The sequence below is a fragment of the Austrofundulus limnaeus genome, unplaced genomic scaffold (assembly GCF_001266775.1).
Source record: "Austrofundulus limnaeus strain Quisiro unplaced genomic scaffold, Austrofundulus_limnaeus-1.0 Scaffold69, whole genome shotgun sequence".
NCBI lineage: Eukaryota > Metazoa > Chordata > Actinopteri > Cyprinodontiformes > Rivulidae > Austrofundulus > Austrofundulus limnaeus.
In genome coordinates, this window is record NW_013952471.1 from 1,111,155 (window position 1) to 1,123,841 (window position 12,687).

The 12,687-nt window shown below is 38.5% G+C and overlaps 1 protein-coding gene across 1 annotated transcript in view; it reads right to left on the reverse strand.

Moving 5' to 3' along the window:
• Positions 1-2,429: 2,429 nt before the first annotated feature.
• The window catches only part of galk1 (galactokinase 1), a gene marked incomplete at its 5' end in the record, with an annotated part of 25,610 nt that continues 15,352 nt past the window's right edge, over positions 2,430-12,687 (reverse strand). Inside the window, 1 exon segment of the mRNA XM_014010454.1 lies at positions 2,430-3,284. Coding sequence (XP_013865908.1) covers positions 2,820-3,284 — 465 coding nt within the window.

Consider the following 12,687-nt stretch of genomic DNA (forward strand, 5'->3'; position numbering starts at 1 on the left):
TTCACATTAACTTCCAGTGAAATATATTTATGTTTGTGGTTGTAATGTGACAAAATATGGAAAAGTTCAAGGGGTATGAATACTTTTGCAAACCACTGTAAAAAGGACTAGAGAACAGGGGGCTTTTCTATCATCTTGAAGGAAAGAAAACTCATTTCAAGCTCCAGTTAAATGATTTCTCAACTTATTTAAAACAATTCAATCTAAATTTTTAATTGATAAACTTATTAAGAACTTTAACCTTGATCCCAATCTACTGGAACAAATTCTTGATTTTTTTGTTAAACAGAACTCAGAGAGTGAAATTAAATATCAACATTGCAAAAATTTTCAATCTACAATTTCAGTCTAACAATTTTATATCCAGCCAAAAATATTATTGATCTTATTTTGAGACTGATTTACTAAACATGAGCAGAATGTGTAAGATAATTAACCTTGTTAATCTGGAAATTTGACTCAAATTAAGTGAAATAATCTCCCAATGGAGTAAGACAATTGCACTTGATAAGATTCTTGAAATCACTTAATTTGACTCAAATTTTCCTTATTTCAAGAATCTTACCAAGTGCAATTGTCTTACTCCACTGGCATATTATTTCCTTTTTGTTTTGGCATATTATTTCCAAGAATTTAGGTTGAATTTCAGAGTTGACAAGATTAATATCCTTAACATTCTGCTAACAAGATTACTAATCTTACACATTCTGCTCTTGTTTAGTAAATCAGTGTCAAAATAAAATCAATTTTTTTTTGCTGGATAGTGTGAGACTCCGTTAGATGGACAATTTTTGCAGTGCCATGTCAGAGGAAATGTCCTCATCTACAGGATCCCCTCAGGGTTGTATCCCAATCCCAACCAAGTTGTGTCCCAGATTTGTCTCTTTATTCCCATTTTCCTTCTGATGTTTCAGAGCTGTTTTAATGGTTAAATGTCAGACACCCATCCATCCTCAGGACAGTCACTAAAGAGCCAGGTTGTTGACCATGGGGGCAATTAGAAGAGTCTGAGAACCATAAATGGTGGCTGACCACATTTCAATTGAAATGTTAAAAAGATCTATGGTTAGTTGTGATAGACTTTATTTGATCAACATATATTTTAACTGTAAAAAGTGGTAGTTAACAGTTAAAATAAATGTTTATCAAATAAAGTCTAATGTTACAATTAATCATGGATCCCTCTAACAAGCCGTGCAAGAGCAGTTTGCGGCATATTGACTGCCTTGCAAACTTTAAAAAACTTAATCTTACATCGAGTCTGTTGCAACCTCTATTATGCTGTCATGCAACAAACACCAACATTAAAGCCAAGTAGTCTGTAGAGCAGAGCTGCCCAAAGTGGGGCCCGCAGGCCAAAATTGGCCCACCAAACCATTTGATTTGGTCCATCAGCAGTTGTTACACAACATGCAGGTTGTAATCTCCTGTCTAATGTAGAAACACTATATTTCCACTTTCATTCCAACTATTGATCTAACTATATGGAACTGTGGTGCAGATAATCTTATGGTATGTAATTTATCTTTGCATTATATTAAGATTAATCATAAAATACAAGTAACTACCAGAGACATTTAGATTGGAATAAAGCACATGTCTAGATTTGCACACTTTATAATAACACAAACACTAAAATTTAAATGAATGAAGAGTCCACCGCACTGGCGTGGCCGCTAGCTTTATCATAAAAACTAAAACAACTTTACTTAAGAAGTATTTGCATTTAATGTTTTTATTATTATTTATTTATTTTTTATTTTATTATTATTATCATTATTTTGCATTTGGCCCACAGCCCTCAGATCGATTTGCATTTTGGCACTTTCAGGGAAAATGTTCAAGTAGGGGTCTCTGCAGAACATGTCCTGTGGGCAGAGACGGCCCAAATCGTCATTGGCCGAGGTCTTAATGTAGGCAGAGATGGCCCTGCTCGTGATTGGCGGAGGTCTTGATGTAGGCGGAGATGGCCCGCAATGTGATTGATCGGATTGACGGTGGGGTTTGAGGCTGGAGGCAGCGGGGTGTAGCTTGGTCGAGTCGGGCAGGAAGTAACATGTTTTTTTAAAAGATTAATTTTAGTCATAACTTGAGAAAGGAAAATGCTAGCTGCACGAAATTTGAACGTCATAGTTACATGTGAAAGGATGTGTAACAATATGGCTTGGTTAAAACATCCCTAACCAGCCTGTAAAAAATATTGATTTTTAGCTATCTTTTAACAGGCTGGTTAGGGAAGTTTTAACCAAGCCATATTGTTACACATCCTTTCACATGTATGACGTTCAAATTATGTACAGCTAGCACTTTCCTTTATCAAGTTATGACTAAAATTAATCTTAAAAAAACGTTGCTTCCTGCCCGACTTGATCAAGCTACTCCCCGCACCGTCAATTTGACCAATCACGTCTTGGGCCATCTCCGCCCACATCAAGACCTCCGCCAATCACGAGCAGGGACGTCTCCGCCCACAGGACAAAACCTACTGCAGAGACCCCTTACTTAAAATGTTTGGGCATCCCTGCCGTAGAGCCATCATCATCTTAAATAACATGAACTTGTATTGGGGACAAAAAAATCTTGATAGCTCAGGTAAAGTGTTTGTAGTGTAAAACACCATGTTAGTACACTCTTCAAGCAGAACTGAGGAAACCAGCTGGTCAGGATCTACATTTAAACTTTATCAGTTCAGAAAAAGTTTTGTAAATAAAAAGTTTGGATTCTGGTCAACAGAGGGTTAGTTATACTTTTGTTAGCAAAGAGAATTATTCATCCATCGAACTAGTCGTGTTCTCCATTTAGTCACTTTCAGCAGGCGCTCAACCCTTAACAAGTCGAAGGGAGGTGCAGTTAAGGATTTTGGCAGGATCGGGAGTGACGAGATCAACCAGGAATCCTTCAGCTAGAGACACTTTCAGCAGTTCTTCCACAAAACTTTGCAAATCTTTGATTTCAAAAAGTCCTCGGGACATGTTGACGACATCATCTGAGCATGTAGCCTCAGGGTTAGTAACAGTTAACCCCCGGTAGCCTTGCTTGTCATACTGGTCCTGAGGGAGGTCATCAGGCTTTGACACCCACTCCAGTTCCAGCCTGTTCTGCCTCAGGCTGCATGGATGGGACCTAATGGACCCCTGAGATGAACTGTAAGAGAAGCGCTCACAAAGCAGGGCTAGGAAAGCCCTCCAGGTACAAAAGAGGTCAACAGTGAAGACTCGAACTGAGCATGTGCGGAGCTCATAGTTTTCTGGGCCATGGCGCAAGTTAAAATGGAGGATTCGGACCTAGAATGAAAAGAGAGAGTATGCTGACAAGAACTCCAAAGTGTACACAAACAAAGAAGCAGTTCACAAACTAGATCACAACTGCAACCTTTGCACACTTTGTGTCTAAACACCAGCCTGAATGTTTTACTTTTTTAATCTGTCAACAGAACAAATTCTCCACTAAAACCGAATGTAGTAAAAATAATTTTAGGTACTATCCAACATGAATGAAAACAGGACCAGATTAGAGCTGGTTTGGATCTGTTTGGCCCCAATGATGGGCAAAGATTAAAACACACACTTGTTTTGGAATCTTCAGTAAAAAAAAATTAAAAAATGGGTAGAAAATCACAAAATCAGAAGAGTCGTGGATCATGTCCGATTGTTTAAACCTTTCTTTAAGATGCTTCTTTCTGTGAAACTTAACACAATTTAAGAAAGTTGTTTGGAGAAAAATTATACAGTTGTGTTCAAATTGATTCAACCCCCACAACAGTAAAGTGTTTTAGCAAGTTTGACGTTTATTTTTTATCTTGTTCACAATCAGGTCAAAGAAGGACTTTAATAATAAACAAATGCAACTTAAATTACAATATTCTTTCTACCAACAAATATCCTTTTTGTGATTTCTTCAGTGACAAAATTATTCAACCCCTTAAAAATGACCACTCTCAAGAATAGAGGTCTCAATCAGGTGTCTTCAGTTAGGCGTTGAAAGCACCTGTAGGTGTGAACAGAGCCATAACGAGCAGCAATTAAGCAGATTTATAAGGACTGAGATATTCAGCTCCTTCTACAGTTTGCAACATGGTGAAGTCCAGGTAATGATCAAAGAACCCAAGAGAGGAGGTCATTTCTCTTCATAAGCAATGATGCGGATATGAAAGATAGCAGACATTAAACATTCCAAGAGACACAATTGGAAGCGTAATTTGCAAGTTTGAATCTAAAGACAGGGCAAACACTAATCGTGTTTCCATCCATTTGTAGAGTGAATTTTTATCAAACTTTTCAAAATTCGCAAAAAATTAAATAAATAAAAATTCAAATCTAGACTGTTTCCATCTAGTTTCCTTCTTGACTGTTTGATGCGAATAAACGAGGCTACGCAACGCGTGATTACGTCAGACCTCAGCGACAAGCCTTGTGGTAGTAAACAGGAAGTGAAACTTGCTAACTAGCAGAGGCTAATCATCTCGGGACAATGGAGCGAATTTTTTCGTGAATGCCTTGCTATTGGGCAAGTTGTAATTATTCTATCTATTCAGCTAGTACAGGCTATGTTTAACGCTGCCAGGAGACGTAGGGTGTTTACGCGCGTTTATGATAACATCCGGGACGAGGCAGGAAAGCGGAAAAAGCTGAACGTCACGTGAGGTAAATATGCGCTACGTCAGAATTTATTCGGCAAACGTGTTTCCATCTCCCGTTTTGCGCATTAACTACTTGGCGAATCATCCAAAAACCACCTCAAGCGAGCATAAAAACCTTTTAGCGAATTGAGGATTTTTTTTTATAATTTTGCTGTTTTCATTCGACTTTTTTTTGCATTTTTAATGCGACACTTCTAAATGTGCATCAAAAAGCCTTGATGGAAACACGGTTACTACCTGGGTGTGGCAGAAAGAGGTTGCTGTCAATGACTGCTGTCCGTTACCTGAAACGAAAGTTGGACAAAAATCCCCGGCTGACAGCTGAGGCACTGCAACAGGACTTGTCAGAGGCAGGCACTCAGGTTTCAGCCCAGATGATAAGACGCACACTGCAAGATGAATGCCTCCGTGCCAGAACTCCCAGACGCACCCCTCTACTGACTCCAAAGCACAAGAAGAGTCGACTCCAGTATGCCAAAAAACGTGGACAAACCACAAATGTTTTGGGACACTGTTCTCTGGAGCGATAAGGGAAAATTGGAACTCTTTGGGCCTATGGCTCAAAGATATGTTTGGAGGAGGAAGAACGAGGCCTGTAAAGAAAAGAACAACTTGCCTACTGTGAAGCATGGCAGTGGGTCAGTAATGCTCTGGGGCAGTTTTGCATCTTCTAATACAGGAAATCTACACTGTGTGTAAGGTAGGCCTGTCACGATAACAAATTTTGCTGGGCGATTAATTGTCTCAAAAATTATTGCGATAAGTGATAATATTGCCTGGTGACCATTTTACAACTAATAATTATAAAAGCGTAATATGTAAGTGTAATAAATCAATAAACTTTAATTTTTAAAAGAATGTTTAACAAAGTGGACTCTCAGTCTCTAACAAAAAATGCACTTGAATAAAAAAAAAACAAAATGTAAATAAAACACCACACACAACTAGGACAGTAAATAAACAATATTAAAAAGCAGCATCTCTTTAGAGATTAAGCAAACTACACAGCCTGGTGAGGACCCACTGTTTCTTATGAGGACATTAGCCCAGTTCACATCCCATGTAAAGTGTAGGCTAGGTTTAGGGTCAAATGGTAATAGAAAATACTGGTAAATGAATGAAAGTCAATGCAAAGTCCCCATGAGGATAGAAGAACAAATGTGTCAGTGTGTGTGTGCGAGGAGGGGACAGTCAGCGAGGAGACAAGCAGAGCGCTGCGGGGAGGAAATCAGACAGTTCAGAGTTTTCCTCATGAGTTGTTGGGACAGCTACAGTTTTTTTGGGGGGTGTTTTGTTAAAACACAGATGCTGCGTTTAAGTTTCCTGTTATTTTTGGGAGCTWCAGGTAAAGTCTTGACAAGTTTGTCGCGGGTCTGGGGGAGTTTCAGCCCCCACCCCTTCTCCTCCTCTCTCTCTGTGTCTCCCCGCAGCGAAGTTCAGGCTCTGCAATTGCTCAGACACTGCATCAGCCGCGTTCTGCTTCTTTAGTTTGTTATTGCTACGAGCTCTCATGCTAAAGCGAGAGTTCACTCCTCCCGACACTAAGAAAACAGGAGGGGAGGAGTCAGCTGAGCTCCTGTGTAGCGGAGCACAGAGAGGGAGAGACGAAGTGAACAAACAAGCAGGAAAATGAAACTTATCGTCCTCATTTTTTTTAACCGACCTCTAGTGTAAGTTATCATGAATTCAGTTAAATACCAGGAGATCTTGCGTGAAAATATCACGCAGTCAGTGACAAAGCTGAAGCTTGGGAGACATTGGACCTTCCAACAAGACATTAGTTAAGTTTACATGCGCAAAAGTCTTTGATCGGATTGAAATGTATTTCAATTAAATAATCCGAATGTATTGTTTAAATGGGCACAATCCAATCATGATGAATGTTTACATGCATCAGGCTTTTATTCAGAATAGAGGCACTGACATGCGCAGTTGTTAAATTTCCCTAAAAAAAACAGAAGATCTACTTCTCTGGTGAACATAAACAAACGTCTTCTGAGCACCCAGAATGGACCCGCGACAGGTTTTAATAATGGTGGAGGCATTACTGCACTCCCTGGTTGACATGCAGATTTGGAGGGGTAAGCAGCACATGCTGTTTGTTCTCTTTTATTGAATGAGAAAACAGGAGGAAAAGTTCTGTGCTGCTGGAAACTATAGCGCTGCTGCCACTCCCTCCACAAAAGAGCAGAAACTGCTGGATGAAAGTCAGAAGATATGCGCAGTCAGGTCAGTTTTCCACAATCAGAATAAGATGATCGGATTAAGTGTTTACATGCACGTTGTTCGAATTATCAATTGGCATAAACCACCTCTCTCATTCCGATTACAAATTCATTCAAGCTGAATCAGATCAGAATAACTCAAATGGTGTGTTTACATGATGCATTTTTATTCCGAATGGCCGTTTAAATCCAGTTACTTATGTCCATGTAAATGTAGCTACTGATCCCAAGAATACCTCAAATTCTACCAGGGCTTGGTTGCAGAAGAAGGGTTGGAGGATTCTGGAGTGGCCCTCACAATCACCTCACTTAAAAAATCTCTGGTGGGACTTGAAGAAGGTAGTTGCAGTACACAAGCCCAAGAATGTCAATGAACTAGAGGCCTTTGCCCACAAGGAATGGGCTAAAATACCTTTAGATCGCTCCAAGAAACTTGTGTCATGCTATGTTTCATGTCTGAAGGATGTTATTACTGCCAAAAGGAGTTGTACTAAGTACTAATGATTAGAGCTGAGCGGTATGACCCAAATTTTATATCACGGTATTTTCAACAATCACACCAGTTTCACGGTATTTGACAGTATTTTTTTCCCTCACAGCTCAGCTGATAATAAAATGTACAAACTTTGCTTATTGACTTTTTTCTTTTACTATACCTCTGAATCACTGTTTCCCTCCTTTTGTACGTCTTTTCTTCTTTGACTGGTTGTAGACAGTAATCATGCATTCAGGTCCGATCGTGAAGGGTTGAGAAAAAGTCATTATCTGGTCTATCGTTACGCTTTAATAAAACTTAAAAGGACGACTCACCTTGCACACCAGTCAACTCAGCTACACAACAAATCTACTTCCCCCCGGCTTTTCACAATAGAAGCATGCTAGAGTCACCATGCAATAACGTCTCCATCATAATGTAGCGTGTTAAATCTAACGTGCACATCACTGAAGAGTTGTTTACTACATTCAGCCATGGTGAAAACGGGATGTTTCTTTTAACGTCAGACCATTTAAGCAGCTGAAACACCACCCGCCCCAGTTGTTCCAACAATAACGTTAGCATGCTAATGCACTTAGCGGTGCTGCGAGGAAACGTGTCACCCACGAAACAGTTCACTGGTGGTTGCAATGAAACTTTCCACAAGTGTTCAGGGTACTTACACCGTTATTCAGAAAATTCATATCATAACAAAAATAAAAACCAGTTTTCGGTACAAAATGGTATTCCGCCCAGCACTACTAATGATGTATGTAACTAAGTGGTTGAATTCATTCAAGTCATTGAGGAAATTACTAAAAGGACATTTGTTGGTATACCTGAAAATATATTGTTGAAATTTAAGTTGCATTTGTTTATTATTAAAGTCCTTCTTTGACCTATTTGTAAACAAAATAAAAAATAAACATCAAACTTGCTAAAACACATTACTGTAGTGGGGGTTGAATAATTTTGAATACAACTTTAAGCATTTTTGTATGTCCAGACACCCACTTTTCAAATGGAGCCCCCTCCTCAAATATGGGGTCTATCGTAAAACCGTTGGCTGGCGCAGTGTAGGTCGGATACATCTACATTCCTACCAAATTTCATGCTGCTAGGTACATTCAAAATTTTGTTGTTTGGGGAGGTGGGCTCATTGGTGGGCCTGATGGATAACCCTTAATCAGAGCTAAACAAAAAAAATCTGAAGCTCCTATGTTGAATAGTATTTGAGTTCTACGCATTTTTGTACATCCAGACACACCCTTTTTAGATAGAGCCTTCTTCTTAAATTAGGGTTGTATTGTAAAACCGTTGGCTAGCGCATTGTAGGTCAGACTTATCTACATTCCCACCTAATTACACATTGATTGGTGCAGCCTTTTCCATGTTACGACTGACCTTGATCTTGAAATAAATAAATAAATGAACAGTACGTGTGTGGGGGGTCATAATAACGTCGCTTGCATTAAAATGAATCTGAAAATACCGTGGATTGGAAAAATATTCACCCTACTGGTATTTTCTGTTTTGTTGCCTTACAACCTAAAATGTAGATTTATTTTGTAATCAAATTGGAAATTCATTTAATCTGAATCTGAACTGAATGGACCAACACAAAATACCCCACATCTATGGGGGAGAAAAATGTTTTAAATATTGATAAAATAAAATTATAATGAAAATATAAATAAAATAAAATAATTTTTAATTAAATAAACCTTCAAGCTTCAACTAGTTCTCCAGTTGAGAGAAGGGGCAGTAACGAAATGGAAAGATCTAGCACAGCCAACCTGCCAAAAGGGTCATCCACCAAAACTCCCAGAGTAGTAAAGAGGGCATTAATCGAAACAATCAGGAGCCCAAAGATAACCCTGACTGAGATAGAAGGATCTGTCCCTAAGACCACTAGAAGCTGCACAGAGCTGGGCTTCGTAGAAGAGAGGCAGGAAAAAAATTGATTCTTTGGGATTTCTTTCCCCAACAGGTAGGAGGTGCTGTGGGCGGATGAGACAACACCATCTCTACACTGAAGCAATGACAGTGGCAGTATCATGTTGGGACTGGGAAACTGGTCAGAGTTGCAGTGAAAAATAGATGAAGCAAAAATATAGAGACATTCTTGAGAGGAGTTTGTTGGAGCCTTCCAGAGATCTGAGACTAGGACGAAGGTCCACCTTTCAGCAGTACAAAGACCCTAAACCTACCGATGATGCAGTACTCCACTACTTTAACGAGAACCAGATATATATACTGGAATTGTCCAGTCAGGACCTCAGTCAAGCTAAGAATCTCTGGTTGAATTTAAAGACTGTTGGACGCAAAGAGCACCCAAGTCCAGGTTAGATGGGCCAAGATCATGAAGACAGACCTAATGCTGTACCTGTTACTAAAGGTGGTGACACAAATGATTGCGTTTCAGGGGAGCTATGAATGCTAAAATTGTCTATACAATATAAAATACAGACCTCCAAAATTTATTTTTAAAATTTAGATACTAAGGCAACAAAACAGAAAGGATGACATTTCTTTTTTTTTTTTTTTTTTTTTTTTTTGCAAATCACAGTACATGTAAGTCCTCAGTTTTCAACTGAACTTTTTTCAAGTGACAGCCCAAAGCTAGTTTTCCAACAAAAAAATATGTGACCAAAACGTTTATGAAGATCTTGGCTGCCATGCTTCATTCTCAGTGAAGAAACAGGGTCTACATAAAGCTAAACTGTGGGATTAGGGGCACTAGGGATTAGAACACTACACTATCTGCATGTACAATGGCATTTCTTACATTTCTAAAACAAAGGGTTTATTTATTGTTTCTAAAACCTTTCCACACATACCTTAGAATCAAAGTTAGCAATAATCATGGCTCCTAGTGGGCCTCCTCTGAAGCAATGAGGCACTGAAGTCTCATAGTGACGAATCTGCTCCAACAGAGGATTTATCTGGAAGAAATCAGCCTCTCGACGCAGCAGTGAAAGTTCTGAGAAGCCATCGGGAAGGTCCAAGGAGCTTGACCGTAGGAAATTCAGGATGTACCTAAACACTTTACCATCTCGGTCAATGAAGATGTTCCCCCTGTTGTCCCTCAGCACAGGGATTTTTCCAGTGAACATGGCCCCCAGCATTGAGTCACGGCAGCGTGTCAGAGTGTCCAGGGTCGTCGTATAAATTTCTCCACCAACATTCAGCGAGACCGGGTCCTGTATAGAGTTACTGTTGCTGTTGTCATCAACTGAGTGGAGATCCAACATCTTGGGGTGAAGCAGTGATATCTGTGACCCTGCAGAGCTCACTCTGGTGTTGATCTGGTCAGAAATGTTGAGGACTAAGAATTGCAGGAATTCAAAGTGCTTTTTTTATTCGTATCAAAGACGAGCAGAGATCCAAATTATCTGCCAAGTTTGGAGAGATCTCCCAAGTTTGAGTCAAAAGTTGTAGATTTACTTGAAAAAAAGGCTTTTGTTTTTTTCTTCAGTGTTGTTTCAAAGAAAATGTGCCATCCTTAAAAAGGTAAGCAATTTATGGAGCCAAGTAAATGGTGTAAAATCCCAGCAGTCTGACTAAGTTAAAGCAGAAAGACAGGAGTGCTGCAGCGAGCAGACCAGCATGCTAATACTGGACAGTGCTGGCTCTGTTACTGCGAATCTCTCTTTTATTTGAGGCTCATACACACTGATCTCTCACTTTCACACACACTGGAGCTGGAGTCTGAGAAAAAGACAGGGGACTGGTCAGTTTGTCTGGAAACTGCCCCCTTTAAAGTGACAGCCAGAACGCAGAAGGCAGCCTGTTTCATCCCCTGTGAACAAATGTTCTCCGACACTTTATTTCAAATACCCTCTGGAATGCAAAGGTCTTCCAGAGAACAGAATCACCACAACAGTTCCTCGAGTTAGCAATGGGAAAAACAAGGTTTCTTTCAATTCTCTGATTCAAACAGAGCCAAATTAAGATCAATCCTACTTTGTCTTCTACAGCTTTCAATAGAAAACCCAAGAGAAATTTATTATTTTCATTCCATTCACTGCCTTTTGGAGGGCATTAAAGCCATTTAAACACAAAACTTAATTTACAAATTCCCTACACAGGGATGTATGTCGCATGTGCTATGAAAAAAACTGTTGTGCAATAAAAGAAAAAACTACGTAGCACTGGTGCGACAGCTTTGGAAGCTGCCGCATTTTTTATTTTTGTTTGTAAATCTAATTTTCATAATGCAGGAAATTGTTGCATACAATAAATTTGTGCTTAAAGGGGCTGTATCATGTAAAATCAACTTTGAGTTTTATATCATGTTACAATGTTATCCTCTCATCAAAAACATGCCCAGAGTCTTACTTTGACTCACTCATGCATGTTTGAGAAATCCTGTGCTGTCCTGAAAAAACAGCATTTTAATAACAGCTAAAGGTGACACAGATACTTTATTATGGTATAGAATTTAAATATATGCCTGAGAAACGCATAATATTGGCCCTTTAATTAGTAGACATCCTCAGTTGAAATGAAATTTAAATGAAATTGAAATGTTTGTTACGTATTGTAATCATATCTTTCAATGCTAACCGTGTTAATGTGAGAATCTGATGTTTGAAATCATATCTGCACTGATTTTAACTGATGAGTGAAGAAGTTAAATGTTGAGCTGTGTATAAATTAAACATGAAATAATTTAATAAATTAACCAAAGATAAAAAAAAAAAACTTTTAACCATTGATATATTTTTGTAAAACTATGCAAGTATGAATAATGTCAGTAAATTTGAAATGTAAATAATTAATATGAAATTTCGCACTTCGAATTGAAAGAACTAAAAGTTTCTGGTTATTTTGTTCATTTGACTTTAATTAAGTACTTTTGTGGGTTAAGATTGAGTGTTTGCTAAATTTATTTTGTTGTTTATTTTGCAGTCTGAGTAAAATAATTTATGTAAGACTTAAATAATACAGGCACATGAGTAATATTAATTTATTTGCTTATTTATTTATTTTCTTCTGTTGGGGGTTTTCAAAGGTTTTTTACCTGCTTCTGGACCAAATGTAAAAAAGCCACTTCCTAACACTGATAAATAAATGGGAGATAAAAGGAACCTAACCTAACCCTAACCAATTAAAGGAGAACTCGACAGTCCATGTGCCAACTGTCAGTATGAAAGCTTCACTCTCTATGATAGGAGACCTGTGTTAAAGATTGGAGGGTTTTTTTCTGGCCTCATACAGAATAATATACAGGTGCTGGTCATAAAATTAGAATATCATGAAAAAGTAGATTTATTTCAGTAATTCCATTTAAAAAGTGAAACTTGTATATTATATTCATACATTACATACAAACTCATATATTT